General features: G+C 46.9%; 1 protein-coding gene and 1 long non-coding RNA gene across 2 annotated transcripts in view; one reads left to right on the forward strand and one right to left on the reverse strand.

The window, feature by feature from the left end:
• LOC135378833 (uncharacterized) overlaps positions 1 to 19,088 on the reverse strand; it is a 78,219-nt gene that overhangs the window by 524 nt on the left and 58,607 nt on the right. The window contains exons 2-6 of the mRNA XM_064611945.1: positions 17,236 to 17,434; positions 14,178 to 14,366; positions 8,187 to 8,263; positions 5,156 to 5,381; positions 1,357 to 1,437 (exon numbers count right to left, since the gene is read on the reverse strand). Coding sequence (XP_064468015.1) covers positions 1,405 to 1,437; positions 5,156 to 5,381; positions 8,187 to 8,263; positions 14,178 to 14,366; positions 17,236 to 17,434 — 724 coding nt within the window. The 3' untranslated portion in view covers positions 1,357 to 1,404. The remainder of the gene's footprint in view (positions 1 to 1,356; positions 1,438 to 5,155; positions 5,382 to 8,186; positions 8,264 to 14,177; positions 14,367 to 17,235; positions 17,435 to 19,088) is intronic.
• On the forward strand, positions 7,797 to 11,061 carry LOC135378835 (uncharacterized). The gene is made up of 3 exons (XR_010418585.1): positions 7,797 to 7,951; positions 8,490 to 8,584; positions 10,752 to 11,061. It is a non-coding gene; the product is annotated as an uncharacterized LOC135378835 (long non-coding RNA).

Consider the following 19,088-nt stretch of genomic DNA (forward strand, 5'->3'; position numbering starts at 1 on the left):
CTCTCCGGTAGTCATGGCGTTGCCTACCTCAGTGTGGCCGACTATGGCAACTAGTTCCGTCACCCCCACCGACCTCGTGTTGTGTTGTTACGTTATGCCTCTGTTCTTGTTACGCAGATGGTCAGGCTTCATCGTCATGCATCTCGTCTGCCACCTTTTCTTCGTATACAGCGTGTTTCAGTTAGATGCCCGGGCTAAATAATTCGCGAAAGGGTGCACCAATCGGAGAACTTTCTTTTTTACAAGTGTCTAATACCATCGATTCAAGTCCGATGCCACGTGCAGGCTGCGTACCGTGTGAATGACTAGGAGGCGCACATTATTTAAATAAAAATTCAAATGAGTTTTGTGAAACAGCATTAAGCATTAAAATGGGTACTGCCTCTATTGGGACCTTCAGTGGACACCTTTTAGAGAAAAATCTGCCACTGAAGCGGGTGATTTGCTGCAGTAATTGGTTTCGGTTTACATCTTTTTCATGTGGCTGATCGCAGTGGAGCGCAAATCACACTCTTCCACTCCCTTATCCACAAATGAACTACATCATAACACCAATGAACTACACCAATGAACTACATCCTTTTGCGCTCGTCGCGACCAACCATGAAAAAAATATGTAAATCAAAACCAATAAATTACTGCCTGCTTGCCTTTTTTTTTATTTTTCCTCGCTGCCATTTTCAGGCAAGGCATAGAAAATAAATTTGCAGGGGCCGGTCCACGTCCTCCTCGCCCTCTTTGCGTCTCTCTTGAAGAGGACCTAGGAGCTGCCGACTTTTTGGGCGTCTCGGAACGACGATTTTCGTAGCCTTTTCTTTCACCCATTAGGGCACGTACCCAGACGCGGTACAGCAATTAGCAGATTAGTGTTCTTCCGCGACCGGTGTATTTCCTGTGTTACCGAAGCCCCGCATACCTTGTGAATATAAATGAAATGAAAATGAATATAAAAGGAAATTTAGGCGAGTATCTCTACAAGTATGTAGCTTGACAAGGAATTTCTGAACATCGCGTTTAGGATCCCTATGCAGTAACCATATGTACAGCTTCGGACAAAAGTTTATGGAACACAGCACTAACGTAATTCTCCTTCGCAGCGGCACCCTGTTAGCGATTAGGGAGAGGTCGACTAAGAAACGGGGGACCGTCTATTCGTGCATCTGGAGATATGCTGCACCCGATTTGTCTCGTAAACTTCTTTGCTAAGCTGTACGTTTAATGATCAGGTAGAAAGTTTTCAGCCAAATACTTTTCGCTTTGTTGTTTTTTGTTTGTCAATGCAAGGCTCTGGCGAGCAGACGCGTCATGCCAGACAACATATCATTTCATCAGAAATAGCGAATTGAAGCAACTTACGTCGGGTGTGCGTCCAGCGTTGTTGCCGAAGGCGAAGGTGAGCTGATGCTACGGCCATTTAACGGAGAGGACCCCAGACTGCTGTTTATTGGAACGAGAACATTTATCAAACAAGTGTGTGTGGCAAATTACACAAAGCAGCTTCCCCGACACAACCAGAACTGAGGACTATATCAAGGAACTCGCCATTCCGTTATGCCTCCCTTGCCAGCGGCATGGTTAGGGTTGTGAAACGGTATATCCCGAAACCCCGGGATCCCGGCCAATTTTTCAAGTCCCGAAGTCCCGTGATTTTTTCCGGAAAATCCCGGGATTTCGTGAGAGCCAATATGCCAGGAAAATCAAACTCCTTCATAAGGAGATGGTAGTTTTTATGACTGGAGGTGGCAGAGGACGACCACTGCCTACACCCGCGTACAGATACTTGCTGACTGTCGTTTCCTCTAGCGCGTAAGCTGAATGTGCCTTCAGTTCGGCAGCCAGTATTTGCACAAAAGCTCGCTCCGAACTGGGGAATACCACCCTCGACGCTCTGTGCTTTCTCAGGTCGTGTTTAAAATCATTGTACAATGTGATAAGCACACAGTGACGTCTTGTAAACTACCTTCAGTAGTTCTTCGCAGTCTAGGTCTGGTAGCCCGCCTTCGAGAAACCCTTGCAGAGGAAGGCGTGCCCACGAAACTTCCAGCAATTCACTGTGTCCTACATCAAGAGGCACTGTTCTGCGTCGTAGTTAAGTTTAAGAAGGTCATGGACGTTGTCGCCAATACCGTTAACTTCGAGAGGTTGAGAGGCTTGAATGATCCTCTGTTTGCTGATTTCCTTCAAAGCTTGCATGCCGGGTACAAATACCTGCCTTATCATACAGAGGTCAGCAGGGGAAAGTACTTCAACGTTTCTTCGATCTTCGGGACAAAATCACGGAATTTCTTCACGACAAGAGCAAGAAGTGCGCTGAAATGGCCAACCGCGAATGGTTACGTGAACTCGCGTTTCTGGTCCACATAACTAACCACCTGAACATACTGAATACTGGGCTCCAGGTGAGAGCTCGCTTGATAAGAGATGTACGAGAGCGTCAAATGTTTTGTGAGAAAGCAGGAACTCTGGGAGAAAGAGCTAAGGTCAAAGGACATCATCCACTTTCCTTGTCTAAAAGCCATTGACTGCTAGACCGGGGAAACGCTTCGCACATACTGGTCGGTAGTGTCGGTGCTGCGACGTGAGTTCATGTCAAGATTTCATGACTTTGAGGTCCTCGAGGTGATGTTTAAACTGTTCACCGACCCCTTTCCTGTTCTTCCACAAGACGTTAAGCCCGAGCTCGAGGTGAAACTAATAGATCTCCAGTGCAATTTCACAATGTGACAAAATTTTTACGAAATCGGCACTCCCGAGTTCTACAAATACGTAGATGGGAAACGTTTCCCTGTCCGATGTCCGACATGCTCTGTCGATGTTTGGAAGCACATCCGTATGCGAGCAATTATTTTCAAAATGAATACCAACAAGACTAAGCTAAGGTCCCAGCTCTCTGACGACCATCTTCGAGCGCAGTTGAGAATTGCAACTCCGGTCAACCTACAAGTGAACGTAGGAAATCTGGTGAGGAAGAAGAGGCCTCAAGTGTCGTCACAGCATCATTAGGAGCTGTCCTCCTGTAACCTCGTTCGGGTATAGTTTATTCCGAGTTGCATAGCCTCCCGCATTTGGCTGTAATAAAGTCGATATTGTCTGTTCTGCTGCATATTTCCTTCTTGCTTCTCTTCTAGACGATAGGATCATATAGGTAGCCAATGGCATCTATGTATCACCGGGAGAACGAGTTCTGCCTCATAGTAAGGACAGTTGAGAACGTTGCCGCTACGGCACTCGTGCTCGGCGACGCGATCCCCGAAATCAGATGCAGTTTTTGTGCACGTTCACTATCTGCGACCCGCCGTGGTGTCGGCCAGGCCAGTGCGGCCCACGACTCAGTTTGAGTTGAAGACCTCTACTCTAGAACATGTGACTCCATTGCGTAACGAACCTAACATTAACGTAATTCGGAGCATATTTCCACGTAGATGGAGCACTGGGGAAAATGCTGCAGGTTAGGACGGCGAATGACATCGACCACCTGGCGTTATCTAACAGACGCGAACTTGCGAACCGCAATCACACCGTTACCACCGCCTGTGGCTAAACTATTCAGGGTGCATTTTAGTGCTGTCAAGAGCCTTAACTGAATTGAAAGGTGTCTCCTTGTATTGCCTTTCCAGGCGTCTCGAAAGCACTGCTAGCGCGTGCGACCTGGCCCCCTTAGTGAGTTGCAACTAGAAGCAGTCGCGACACAAATTTAAAGAATTACAGACGCCGGAATTACTTTTTTTTTCGTGAGTTGTGAGGTTTTGGGACATTAGGGGTGTCGGTAGGGGTGTCTGTCCCATCCCGGAGTGCGCACAGTGTGACATGTGTGACATACCCTCGTCATGGCAATTCTACCCTGGTGGGGACATTCGGCTGCGCCAGGCTGAGAACTCCAGTTGACATGACCAGAATTCAGGGACACGACACAGAAAAGTGGCTTCGCAGGATAGCAGATAACCATGCAAGAAAGCCAACTTGACAGGCTAGCACGAGGGTATGTGAGGAGGAACAATTCGGGGAAGGACGATGAGGAGAGATAAGAAAGGGAACTTTTAACGCCATCTGCCACATCTGCTAGGCAACAACACCGAGGGCATGCGTGTAGTAAATGAACAAAAAAAAAATGCAATGTGGCTCCGAAATGGGAACATGCATCAAGCCTAGATGCACCCCTAGGTGTGGACACTTTTTCCAAACCCTCAATGCTAACGGATATTCTATGGAAACTACACGGAATGCTTAGCTTCAATGGAGGGCGATGAGTACACAGGTTAAGCCAACTTTAAGAGTAGCTGTCCCGCCATTCTGGGAATGACATACGCGTAAACTCCACTGAGTAGCACGTCTAGAGGCTGTACATATTTTCTTTCACCCGCGGGAGAAAGCACCACTCCACGACGCCTGTCCCTGCCCTGCATGTGTCTGAGACACGCTCTCACATTCTGAGATCTCACACTGCAGATAGAGAGTGACGTGCTGCATCGTGACGCCTATCTCTAGGGATATTTATGTTCCACGACCCAGTTACGGGCTTTCGGTCGTGACTCGAATATCTCACTTGCTGTAAGCTCATAGACAGTATTTTTTTTCTATCCACGCAAGCATTTTTAACAATGCACGAGGCAACTAAAATCTTAATATTACATTAATATTAATTAATATTATATTAATATTAATTAATTGTTATGTTAACTAATAATGTTATTATTCTATTAAAGGTGTAGTAAAACGCAGAATTTTTATCATGGCGGGATGAAAAACATCCTGTCACTTGGACCCCCAACACAAAACTAACGCTGAGTAAAAATGCTGAGATGCCTCCGGATTGGTCCCCTCAAACGACCTCCTGCTGTGGTTGGACTGATCGATTCAGGTGGTCAGTGAGGTCCCACCCGGCGAAGAAGAAAGGCGTTTTTCTTCTCACGATTCTCACATCACACGTCAAAAGTTTTTGCACAGTGGCGCAGCCAGTAAAATATTTGACGATGGGTTCTACAGGGAATTTGCACGGGGGAGCAGGATTTACCCCGCTTTCCCTCTCTCAAATGTACCACTAAAGGTGCAATTAAAAGGTACAACCCCCGAATTCCCCTCTCCCTCGCTGGCCATGCCACTGTCGCTGCCCTTTCACAATGATTCCCACTCCCCCCTTTTTTTTCCATCGACTTACCACGAAGCAGTTGGTGAGCTTGAATTCCTTGCTGACGCAGATTTTGGATCTGTTCATCATTGTATCCGTGACCTTGTATCTGTCCACTGCAACCTCCTTAGCAGGCTTGCCGTCCTCGCCTATGATGATGCTGTCCCTCATAACCTTCATCATGATGGACAGTTTGGGGGCCTTCCCTGTGTGCTTGAACAGCTCCGTGGTGTCATCCTTGATGACGACGGCGTTGCTGCAAGTATGCCGTTCGAAACACCGTCGATTACCAGATGAAAGAATAAGGAAAGAAAGGTACCACATTTTATTTTATTTAATGTTTGCGCCGCGATGCAGCTGTATAGCTATGAGCAGCATACAGACATAGGACAGATGGAGAGAGGACAGCAGGAAGCAATGCGGGATGAAGCAGAGGGGTTAGTATACGTCCTGGGGCAACTTCAAGGGGAACTGTGCCGACATTCGTCCTGGAAGTATGCCGGAAAACCGAGGGAAAAACCCGGACTGCGCATTCGGCGTGGAGATTCGAATCCGTGTCACCCCCCAGTCTCAACGTGAAAAGCGGAAAGTGCGGAAACCACTATGACACGCAAGCTGGTAGGTACAAACTGATGTGCGTTTCTGTGGGCGAAATCGTGCTAAACGCTTAGACGGCTCGTCCCAGTCCCACAATCTTCCGGCGCACTCGAAATCCGGCACCCGATATGTACCGCATGAAAGGGGACCCGCACCTGGGTCAAGCGGTACACATGAGGTACAGTCCTCAACCAGCAGGTACTGTTCGCGACCACTGCGAAATTCAAGCGGTACAAGCGCTCCGAGACCCATCCATACCGGCTAAGTAGCTTTTAAGCGGAGTCTCTAGCGGCTGTACCTCATGTGTACCTCGTGTTTCCGGCGCATGAGTACGGACGCCTTCTCACGATCATTCGCTGCAAAAATATTTCGCGTGATTCCGAATACCAGTCAATAAATTCCATTATTCAGCAGTGCCGCAATGGGTGAGCACTATCATTCTATCAAATAAGTGCAATAAGTGGAACCGTGACCGTGAGGGAACGCATGTTTGGGAAGAATGCGTTTCTTGCAAACGCTCACAAATAAGTTTGTTTTGAAACGTCGGGGAGCGAGGACGAGTCTGTTCGGTCATTGAAGAAACTCGTTCGACGCTTTAAAGATTAGAGTCATATAAGGTGCGTATTATATCTACGAACTAATTATTCGTCCGCACGACGCATTTTTGCTCATCTTCGCTCTGATTCCCAGTGGTCCTGATCACCGGCAGGCTGGACACAACGACTTAGGGACGGAGACAACGAACTTTGCGCTTGATGCACGAACGTTCATGCGTGAATTAGAGAAGCCTAGGTTGCACTTTATGGTTTAGAGTGCGAGATCGCCATACAGACACGGACGGAACTTGGATAGGGCCAAAACAACTGCCAGACATTCCTTGTGGGTTGCAGAATAATTCTGCTCAGCTGGCGCGCGAAGGGGACTGCACATTCAGTTCGGACATTGGGACGGCGCTGAGCGAGAACAGTACCGATGCCGTACCCACTGGAGTCAGTATTAATCTCGGTGGACGCTGCGGGTCGAAGTGGGAAAAGCACGGGCGCCGAAGTTAATGCAGCCTTTAGGTTGACGAAAGCTTTGTCACAGTCGGGGGTCCAATCAAAGGTGGTTCCAGCTCGAAGAAGCGATGTGAGTGGCGTGACGTCACACGGAGCCTTTGAGTGCATTCAAGCCAAATGACATGGAGACACTTGGAGATATTGACAGGCGTCTTACTGCGGGCCGAATGAGACAACAGCCTTTCCTTTTTTTTTTTTTCACAATAGCCCCTTGTGATTGCAAGCATACTGCACGGACTTAGGGTGTGCGCTCCTACTGTGACCGTGGTGCGGCAATGTGTCTTCCCATGTCACGTGACTAATCGTGGCGTCCCAGCGCAAGCCTCATTTCCGACTTCATAGTCTCGAAAAAGGAAAATACTAGGTTGTGTCTTAAGAGGACATGTCGTGTTGAACGTCCACCAATGGACAATTTCCATGTACGCGTCACTCCTGGCGGCGAGAGACGACATGATGACAAGACGACGAAATAATTATGAGAAATTAAGACCACGCGGGCGTAGCTGGCATTTTTTGAGAATATAGCAGGATAACGCTTGTTTTGAATGGTAGTGCCTGCTTCTGTAGAAGCAAACAACATGTGGTACACCCCAAGAAACCACGGGAAAACTTATTAAGGCTTATTCATACCACACCATGTTTTCATGCCAACTATCATGGCGACGCTCGTACTGTTCGACGCAACACGTTGCAGGCATTGCGAGAAACTTCAAAGCGCATGCGCCAACACCCGCAAAGAGAAAGATGTTGGGGACGGAGAGCGTGACAAGTTAATTCATCGTCGTTACCCACCCAGAACCATCTTTCTTCATTCGCCCAACGGCGCGAATGCAAAGCTCCCGCATCTTTCAGTGATGCTTTTAGGGTGGGAAGCGGAAGAACCACACACCGACATTTCTGCCTTTCGTGTTTCCGCAGTTGACACATTACGGGCATTGCGAGAAAAAGCTTCGCCAATTGGCATCACAGCCTACAGCATGTTTTCATGTAAACAAACATGGCGGCCACCGCCAGGAGTGGCTAGGCATGCGCACACGCGTACCCAGAAATGGTCCATGAACCTTTCAGCTTCACTTGTGTTCGATGTGTGCCAGTCTTCCTGGCGAATGAAGCCTCATTTTTGATTCCATCGGCTTAGCAGGGCGCACACATAAGCTCGTTAGCTTATCAGGTTAGTCCAAGCCCAGTGTTTGCATTCCATCTCCAGGTTATTCCAAGTTCGGTACTGGCATTTTCCCGCGCGCGACTGTGCATTCTAGACAGCTTATTGTCAATTGGGGGTAAACGAAACATTTATTTACAGCAGTTTATTTTGCAATGGGGATTTCGATCACTTCATTTGGAGGTATACCCTATGTATATTTTGTTCCCTTTCACGCACTTTAACCAGGGAATGAAAGACTTACTCGGTGTCGACGGAGCCCATCCAGGTTATGTAGGCTCCCGGACTCAATTTTATGGTAGGCGTTAGGAAGTCCTCTGCCTGAAATACGAGGAAAGTTCTCGTTGGAACCTGCTGTGACGTTGCAATGGATTAAGGCATTTGTCTCGACCTATGTTGCGGCGGGGACCACATGATTGCCCAAGCATGCTTTTGAGAGGCCCTCTACCGGACAATGGCATAGATGTAGGAGCGGAGAAGCAGGTCGTGCGGGATACATGCCGCACAAGTGTCGAAAGACTGATTTTGATATATGTATTATTTTTAGTGTATATTTTGCAGTGAGATCGTTGGCTGATTCATCTGGTGCTGAAGGGAGCTGCTGGCTGCGTTGACCTTCAGCCGGGAAGTCCGGCGATATCGGTGAGTTTTAGGGTATCATACGCGTTCTCACTTGCGTACGCAAGGGATGGGATGGTTGTACTGCGAAATGCGCGAAGCGTTACGTACGCAAAGGGGATAGCGCACGGTGCACTAAAACCCACCATTTCTGTTGTGCTCGATATTGACGGTGAGATCTCGGACAAATTTGGGCAGCAAGGCTGGCCGTACGTGAGCCCTAGCGCACACTAAGGTTTTATTTGCAGAAGTGCGTCAGATTCACGGGACATCGAGAGAAGTTTCCGCGAAATGCCCGGTCGAGAACCACTGCGAGTAATCCAATTCTCATTTGACGGTCATTTGTTGAAGTTCCGTAGAGGCTCATTTTGAGTTTGAGTTTAGTTTGAGTTTGAATATTTCAAAAAAAAAGACGGAGGAAGGAGGGAATTCGTCGCCCGACAAATTTTGCTACGTCCACAATCAACCCGTAAATGAAATAACCCCGCAAAAATCAAAAAGAGAAATTGAAAACTAAAGAAAAGAAAAGCAGAAAAGATCACCCCTCCCTCTCCCCGAACTGCACATGCATATCTGCACCAAGCGCCTCGTATGTGTGCAAGAGGTTGTTGATTATAAATACTTCCACACCACGATATGTCGCTCTTAATGCTCCTCATTTAGTGTGAAAATGGCAATGAAATCGGTCTGCCCGAGGCTACGGTCGCGCCCTGAATTTGCAGGTGCAGCGCGGGCGCCAGTGATTTATCTAACCCCCTATACCACTGGCGGACCCAAAGGGAAGCGGTTGGGCGATCGCCCCAAAACGTCAATTTATAAGTAGGATTTTCCTCTCTGCCCTCACTCACTAAGCGCTGCCACAAAAGAACCCCCCAAAAGAAAACCTAGAGTTTGGTTCCGTCCCCGACCTACACCCCCCCCCCTTCCCCTCAAATGCTTGACGGCAGTTTCCTAACTTTTTGTAACTGTGCGCTCCCTATTATTGTTATTTCAGCTTGAGACACATACATGCCGGTAGTTATACAGGGTTCGCCAAGATAAACTTCGGGGTTTGTAATGAAGATAAAACAAATAAGAACAGTGTCGGAAAGCCAAAGTAGATGTTAGAGGACGTATTATGCCCCAAAATTTTATGTCAATAATTCTGCTTGGTGTGTTTCTCTACAAATAAATCGTGAAAATTAAAAAAAAAAAAACGTTCTGGTTCTGAGGCATTTTCGACAATGTAGTAACGGGAGAGGAAACGGAGAATCTATTTGATCTCCTAAAGGTCATGAGAGGGACACGCACGGTGTTCCATTATAGCATTCCAACAAAAATGCCAGGGGGTAGCTTCATAGCGGGTCTCTTGGAGAACATAAGTAAGTAATAAGTAAGTAAGGTGGTTGCTTTTTTCGAAGTAAACATCACACTGCACAAAGACCCTCGAACATTGCAGTAAGAAGAACCGGCGGGAGTCGATGTCCACAGTAAGCCTTTCATATTTCCCGCATGCGTTATGTTAGAAAGTAATAACTGTTTGGCAGAATTTGTGATATATCCAAGTAAATTTCTACCGTAAGTTGTTTGTATATAACTCTACATTATCTCCAGGTAGAATGCAGAGCGGAAACTTGGAGGCGTTTTTAGGGTGTACGGACGCAATTAATGCTTTCCGCCTTTCTGTCTCTCAAGGGTTTCCGATGAAGCGATAAAACCATATTTTTTGACGTTTTGGAATCTCTTATGGTAGCAAACGACACAACAATACTGTGTGCCCGATTTGTGTTGTGGTTTGCCGTGCGTTGGCGATCTGAAAGGCGGCATATTTAACCACGATATGCCTGGCTGTGCGGACCAGTCACTGCTCCCGCTCCCGCTTGGGTCCCGATTGGCGCTCGCGTCGCCGGGCAAACTTGAGCGCAACAGGCCCATCGCCAGGCAGTATATCGCGCGAGACCGTTTCCGGCACCGATTCAAGGTACCGAGAGGGTGAGTAGGCGAGGGGTAGCAGAGAGGGCACAGAGCGTGGTGGTGTGGGAGAGAACATGAGCGCTGTCCCGCAAGCGTCCTTTTCTTCTTTTCTTTCTTTCTTTTTTTTATTACCATGAGAACGAGAGTTGCAGTTTGTGCACATGTACTCTCGGTTGCGTTTCGCGGCTTTGGCATGTCTTGCAGTCTAGGACCTTACATCCCCAAACTTTTCCCCCAGTTTACATGACAGGCAGAATGACAGCTGAGCCTCAAAAGGAAAACATTGCCTCCAAATCTGCGGTTCGTGGGCCATTTCTTCGCGCTCTGTTGGCTCAATCCTTCTGAAGGCGGCAAGGACATCAACGCACCAGAGGGAACAAGATGCTCACAGGATGCACCAAAGGAAATGGGATGTGCTCTCTGCATGGGACGAACTTGCATCTGGCTTAACTCTAGAGTTCATTTGTGAAAATGAATGAGGGCAGCGCCTCAGGAGTGCGGACACAATGTGGTTTACTCAACCAGTTACTTAGCTTTACTTAAGTATGCAGTCAATTATCGTAACTGATAAAGGCATTGCTGTTAAAGAAGAAAAAAAAGGATGAAGACTCTCAGTTAACGCGGACACCGAGAACATGATGGAAATTGATGTTCTGAGGCCGGAACACAGAAGAAAAGACACAAGCAAAACACACAAGCCTCATCCAGAACATGTTCTTTCGCACAAATATATATATATATATATATATATATATATATATATATATATATACGCTACAAAATTTAGGTTCGAACGACCAGGATGTTGAATATAGATAGGGGAGAAAAGACACCAGAGACTGAAGTAGGGAGTAGGGGAAGTTATTTATTAAGCTGGCATTTAAACTAAGGGTCTGGGGAAGTCTACGTTTCGGCGGAAGCTCCGCCTTCTTCGGGACTGAGACGAAAATCTATGTACAAGGTCTTTTAAAAGGTTACAAAAGTGTCGTCACAGTTGGTACAATTCCACTGCGAGGCAGTCGTCAGTGAGTCATGTTCTGGAAGATTCCGGAAGGTTCCTGGGTCATCGGCCGGGGAGATTACGTGTCAGAGTCTTGGGTCGCGCTCGTTGAAAACCTGTTGTCCGGGGTGTTCTTAGAGTCATTGTGTCCAACTGTAAAGAAAAGAAGAAAAGAGGCAGCGGGCACTCCGAGGACATACAGAAAAAAAGTTATCCGGATATGCTTCTTACAGTTGATAGCACTCCTTTATCCTCATTTATTAGAGATTGGAATTTGTAGATCAAGTACGATTCGCGTTGCTCTCTGCAGCGATCGGATGTGAAATTTGACTCTAAAATAAAAAGTGCGACGTTATTAATAGAATGGCCGGGTCGACTAAAATGGCGAGAAACCGGGAGGCTACCTTTTTTCGAAACATCTGATCGGTGGTTATTGAATCGAATCCTGAATGAATTTTTACTTTGACCTACATATTGCGCGGAGCATGTTGTACATTGAATGATATAAATAATGTTACTGGAGTTACAGTCAAAGTCGCCATTGATTTTAAGGGAGAAGTCGGAGTTTGTACTCTTGACCGCTGCCGTGCTTTGCATTGATTTGCATATTTGGCATCTTTTACCATTGCATGGATGGCATCCCGCTGTAGGTGTTAATGGTTTGGGAACTTTGGAGTTGACTAGTCTATCTTGGAGGTTGCGGGCACGTCTGTAGGTAACTCGTGGCTTCTCGGCAAATATTTGTCGTGTCCGTTCAGATTGCAGAAGGATGCTATGGTGGCGGTGGAGGATACTGTTAATATTACCCGCGCCTGCACCAAAGGTAAGAACAAGGTTTACGCGGTCGCCCTTGGGTTCGTCGTTGCGTTTACCGAATAAGTTCCTCCGGTCTGTTTGTCGTGCTTTGGACAGGGCGTCTCTTACTAGACTGGGTGGAAAATTACGATTAACGAAGGTCTGCTCTAATTCCGCGAGGTTTTTGTTCAGAACATCGTCGTCCGAGCAGATCCTCCTGTATCGGAGTGCCTGGCTATAAGGAATGGCGAGTTTAGTATGGCGCGGGTGGCAACTGTTAAAGGAAAGGTACTGCTGAGCATCAGTTGGCTTTCGGTACAGGTCAGTGGAAAAGCCCTTCTCGGTTAAGGTTACTTTTACATCTAGGAAATTAACAGTCGTTGCCGAGAAAGTGGTTGCCGAGGAAGTTCACCCACTCCTTCTCGGCAACGACTGTTAATTTCCTAGATGTAAAAGTAACCTTAACCGAGAAGGGCTTTTCCACTGACCTGTACCGAAAGCCAACTGATGCTCAGCAGTACCTTTCCTTTAACAGTTGCCACCCGCGCCATACTAAACTCGCCATTCCTTATAGCCAGGCACTCCGATACAGGAGGATCTGCTCGGACGACGATGTTCTGAACAAAAACCTCGCGGAATTAGAGCAGACCTTCGTTAATCGTAATTTTCCACCCAGTCTAGTAAGAGACGCCCTGTCCAAAGCACGACAAACAGACCGGAGGAACTTATTCGGTAAACGCAACGACGAACCCAAGGGCGACCGCGTAAACCTTGTTCTTACCTTTGGTGCAGGCGCGGGTAATATTAACAGTATCCTCCACCGCCACCATAGCATCCTTCTGCAATCTGAACGGACACGACAAATATTTGCCGAGAAGCCACGAGTTACCTACAGACGTGCCCGCAACCTCCAAGATAGACTAGTCAACTCCAAAGTTCCCAAACCATTAACACCTACAGCGGGATGCCATCCATGCAATGGTAAAAGATGCCAAATATGCAAATCAATGCAAAGCACGGCAGCGGTCAAGAGTACAAACTCCGACTTCTCCCTTAAAATCAATGGCGACTTTGACTGTAACTCCAGTAACATTATTTATATCATTCAATGTACAACATGCTCCGCGCAATATGTAGGTCAAAGTAAAAATTCATTCAGGATTCGATTCAATAACCACCGATCAGATGTTTCGAAAAAAGGTAGCCTCCCGGTTTCTCGCCATTTTAGTCGACCCGGCCATTCTATTAATAACGTCGCACTTTTTATTTTAGAGTCAAATTTCACATCCGATCGCTGCAGAGAGCAACGCGAATCGTACTTGATCTACAAATTCCAATCTCTAATAAATGAGGATAAAGGAGTGCTATCAACTGTAAGAAGCATATCCGGATAACTTTTTTTCTGTATGTCCTCGGAGTGCCCGCTGCCTCTTTTCTTCTTTTCTTTACAGTTGGACACAATGACTCTAAGAACACCCCGGACAACAGGTTTTCAACGAGCGCGACCCAAGACTCTGACACGTAATCTCCCCGGCCGATGACCCAGGAACCTTCCGGAATCTTCCAGAACATGACTCACTGACGACTGCCTCGCAGTGGAATTGTACCAACTGTGACGACACTTTTGTAACCTTTTAAAAGACCTTGTACATAGATTTTCGTCTCAGTCCCGAAGAAGGCGGAGCTTCCGCCGAAACGTAGACTTCCCCAGACCCTTAGTTTAAATGCCAGCTTAATAAATAACTTCCCCTACTCCCTACTTCAGTCTCTGGTGTCTTTTCTCCCCTATCTATATATATATATATATATATATATATATATTACAAATGCCTGAAAATTTGTTTTGTTTATTACACGGAAGATACTCACGTTGTTAAATACCGATGGGCTAGACTGTGCAGTTTTGATCACGTGTATTTCCATGAGTGCGCAGTCAGTAACAGCGTCTACACTAGGTCGCGTCCCAAATTCATGAAGGACAAGTTGCTTGAAAACGTCGAGGGTGAAACCGTCAACAGTCTCCCTAGCGCTCCAGATGTCGGTGCCGTTACATTGTACCTAGGCATGAAAGTAGAAGTAACAAAGTAAATAGTAAAGCAAGTGAGAAAGCAGCACAGAGTAAAAGGAATAACAGACAGCCCTGCGTCTGTACATGTCGAACAGCTGTCTGCTGTTGTGCAGTCAACTGTCAAACGCAGGCCGAATGTTCCTAGTAGGCCGTGTTCTCACCACCATGCACCTTATGTATGCATGTATGCTTGTATGCATGTATGTATGTATGTATGTATCTTATACCGATCATGCAGACAACCCTTATGCAGGAGCCCATCCGCATAATCCGCTAGGGGCCGCTTCAACCGCGAGACCTAACCCATGAGTGGGCACTGGAATCTTGGACTTTGAATCGGCACATGCGGCGGTACGACCGTCGCAGACGACAGCAACACAACAGCGTACAGCTTCCATCCAAAGTATGGTGACGATAATGATGAATTTATAGCTGCCGCAAGAACGTATCTCCCGTGGGGCATTTCACCACTCGTACAAAAATTCTACAAGGTAAGGTAAACTACAAGGTATCATAGCAAATTGATGGAACGGGCTGATTAGCAGTGCTGCACTCTAAATCCTGTGACGAACACGTGTCGGTTCAAAATGTTCCTCCAGAAACTGTAGCCGTTCTCAGCCGTAACCGTCTGGAAGCGGGAACCCTCTGGAAGCCTGATGATGTTTGCGTCTGGCAGCAACCGTAACAGTTTTCAAACAGGAAGCAGAGGGCTCCCCATCGACAAATTCCATGAGGTACCAAACCGACACATCGGCATCGGGCGGTTTTGTGCCTCTTGGGGTAGGTCAACCTAACTCATGCATCTTGCGCCGCCGACATTTTACTTGTATTTAACAATGGAAGTATATGTTATGGTTGCAGACATTGGTGGACGCATTGCTAATGGCGGCAGGAGAGGATCGACTCCATGGGTGAAGCGAGGGCGTACATTACAAGTGACGCTAATTGAATTCTTCATTCCAGATGACCATGGGACTGTACCGATTGCAAGGACATGAGTTACAAAATTAGTGTACTGTATGCCATTACGTTTGACGAACTGTGGTGTTCGTCACTAAGGGCGCTCTTGATTAAGCTTGACGGTGACTGCCTCTCTTTCTTTTTTTTACGAAGCGTGGAGGCCTGCTTGGGAACTCGACAGGCACAATGTGATTCGTCTATTAGGGGGTACGAGTAACCCTTCAAAAAGGCCGGTACACTGTAGCTCCTGGCGTCAGCAGTAATGCCGTACCAGTTGGTTCAGGGGGCACGAAGCACCTACAGCTTTCGCAGACAGCGCGGGCGTCTTCGAGTCATCTCGCCCATTCTTCTTTTATTTAAATGTGCCAGTGGATTAGATGGCACGTATTCGTCACTGGATTTAGAATGTAGGGCTCGCTTCCAAAATGCAGCCCTGGGTAGGGCTGCGAAGGACATGGTCGCTCTATCCTACTAGGTCATCGCATCTGGAACTGTCACGTAATGATCGTTATCGTCACATGTAGGAACAGCGACAACAGGGCATATCCTCTCGCCCCCTGCACCGAATAGACAACTACAGCTATCTTTTCCCGTAATATTTGGTGGTGGTGCTAAGTTTTCAGAGTCTGTATTTGCTAGAGCCGTCGCCGAAAATTCCCGTACCTACAGGCACCTAGAGCCCGTCGACGACGGCCGGTCAAACCAGACCCTCAAACTATGTGTACTCAGGGCGTGTTAGGGAAATTTCTACCTTTATCAATAAGCGATGCGAAGATCCCTTCGCTTGGCTAGAGGAGTACGAAAGAGTCAGCTATGTGAACATGTGGGATGAATCATTTTGCCCGCCTAGCGCATGCCATGTTCTACCTGGCCGGCAGAGCACAAGTGTGGTTCGAAAATCATGAAGACACCATTACATCTTGGGGCCAATTTAAAACTCAGCTTTCTTGCATATCTGGAAACTCGTTTTTCCAGCAACAAGAAGCGGAAAATACGCGCCACACTCCCGAGCCATAAACTTAACGGTGGGACGAACGTGGACGGGACTCCATGCTCTACTCCGCATCATGTTACGGCCTACCGCCAACCAAGCGTCCCAGTGAAGGACTTCATCATTCCTGTCGTCTCACTTCATGATCCGTGCACCGCTGTCCCCGCGCTCCGGCAAAGATTCCATGTGCGAGACTGTTGTTTATTTATTTATTTATTACCCATGAATGCAGCACTTTTGCTAGAGCACTCCACGAAAGGTGCACTCAGCATCACTGTTAGGCGCATGGGGCACGCACTCCAGTGCTCCGGAGCAGCTACGTAACGTATCCACTGTGAATTCCTCTTGGTTCTTATTGTCTGTTCTTGTCACTTAACGTCAAGACAAGGAGAGTGTCGGTCACACAAGGTGAGTCACGTGCAACTGGACTTCCTCTCTTTTTCTTTTTTGTAATTAGCGGATCATTTTTCCTTCGGGGGTGTCGTTCTGGGCGGAATGCTAAATGGGAAGCCTCCTAAAACACTTCGCAGGGCGCTCACCCGCATGTCATTCGCAGGACGTATGGGGAGTCGGCGTGCTATTCTCGGAGCCTCTCTCTTCAGAACATCGTGGGCGCTCTCCAATTCCAACTACGTATCTCTCCTCAACCGATCCGGAGCGCCACCAGTGATAAAAGTGATGCAAATCGATCTTTTGAGGAGCAATGTTGCCAGACGTCCAGATAGTGTGGGCATTGTGTGTTGTCTTAGTTTCCGAAACTAGAAATTAGTTGCATAAAAATTCCGCGTCGCGTGGCTTGGGAGGATTGAGTGCAAAAGAAGCAGTGACATGCATCTCATAGGGTTCCGAGGACACGAGGTCCAGCCCGTGGCAACACCATATAGTAGAGTAAAAAAAAAGATGCCTACCATGATTTTACCTGTGTTGTCAATATCGGATTGAAGCACGTGGAACCCCGGCATCACATTGTTGTACTCGAAACCGTAATTTGCAGAGCTTGAAGCACCATTCACCGTCTTGTATGTACACAACTTATTATCAGCCGACGTCACCGCGTACTCCAGATATTTCTTTCTGTCCTTACTCATCATGTGAAATACGTGGTGGCTGCAAGAGAACAAACGACAAATGTCAATGACTATGTTTTGCCACAGCTGAGCAAATAATAGAGCTTCCCTAAAAAAACGAAAGTGGACTTCTCTTCCTCCTTCAAGTTCCCTCTTGGCTCCCCCAGTAGAACGCAGGACATCGAAAACAAAAACAATCCTTGCTTCCTGACAGGCAATTGAGCCAGATTTATCATGCTTATAAGTCAGATACTTTTGAAGGACAAATACAGACGTGTACCCGCATTTGTCGTATCTCTGGAACCGTTCAGAAAGTGTCAACGACAGAGCTTCCCATTGCAAACTATCCTCTTAGCTTCATCAGAAAAACGCGTGGCATGAAAAAAAAGCAGTCCTTGCTTCCTGACAGGCAATTGAGCCAGATTTATCATGCTTATAAGTCAGATACTTTTTAGGGACAAATACAGACGTGTACCCGCATTTGTCGTATCTCTGGAACCGTTCAGAAAGTGTCAACGACAGAGCTTCCCATTGCAAACTATCCTCTTAGCTTCATCAGAAAAACGCGTGGCATGAAAAAAAAAGCAGTCTTTGCTTCCTGACAGGCAATTGAGCCAGATTTATCATGCTTATAAGTCAGATACTTTTGAGGGACAAATACAGACGTGTACCCGCATTTGTCGTATCTCTGGAACCGTTCAGAAAGTGTCAACGACAGAGCTTCCCATTGCAAACTATCCACTTAGCTTCATCAGAAAAACGCGTGGCATGAAAAAAAAAAGCAGTCCTTGCTTCCTGACAGGCAATTGAGCCAGATTTATCATGCTTATAAGTCAGATACTTTTGAGGGACAAATACAGACGTGTACCCGCATTTGTCGTATCTCTTGAACCGTTCAGAAAGTGTCAAAGACAGAGCTTCCCATTGCAAACTATCCACTTAGCTTCATCAGAAAAACGCGTGGCATGAAAAAAAAAAGCAGTCCTTGCTTCCTGACAGGCAATTGAGCCAGATTTATCATGCTTATAAGTCAGATACTTTTGAGGGACAAATACAGACGTGTACCCGCATTTGTCGTATATCTCTGGAACCGTTCAGAAAGTGTCAACGACAGTGCTTCCCATTGCAAACTATCCTCTTAGCTTCATCAGAAAAACGCGTGGCATGAAAAAAAAAGCAGTCCCTGCTTCCTGACAGGCAATTGAGCCAGATTTATCATACTTATAAGTCAGATACTTTTGAGGGACAAATAGAGACGTGTACCCGCATTTGTCGTATCTCTGGAACCGATCATAAAGCGTCAATGAGAGCTTCCCATTGCAAACTATCCTCTTAGCTTCATCAGAAAAACGCGTGGCATCAAAAAAAAAGCAGTCCTTGCTTCCTGACAGGCAATTAAGCCAGATTTATCATGCTTATACGTCAGATACTTTTTAGGGACAAATACAGACGTGTACCCGCATTTGTCGTATCTCTGGAACCGTTCAGAAAGTGTCAACGACAGAGCTTCCCATTGCAAACAATCCTCTTAGCTTCATCAGAAAAACGCGTGGCATGAAAAAAAAAAGCAGTCTTTGCTTCCTGACAGGCAATTGAGCCAGATTTATCATGCTTATAAGTCAGATAATTTTGAGGGACAAATACAGACGTGTACCCGCATTTGTCGTATCTCTGGAACCGTTCAGAAAGTGTCA

The sequence above is a fragment of the Ornithodoros turicata genome, chromosome 1 (genome assembly GCF_037126465.1).
Source record: "Ornithodoros turicata isolate Travis chromosome 1, ASM3712646v1, whole genome shotgun sequence".
Lineage (NCBI taxonomy): Eukaryota > Metazoa > Arthropoda > Arachnida > Ixodida > Argasidae > Ornithodoros > Ornithodoros turicata.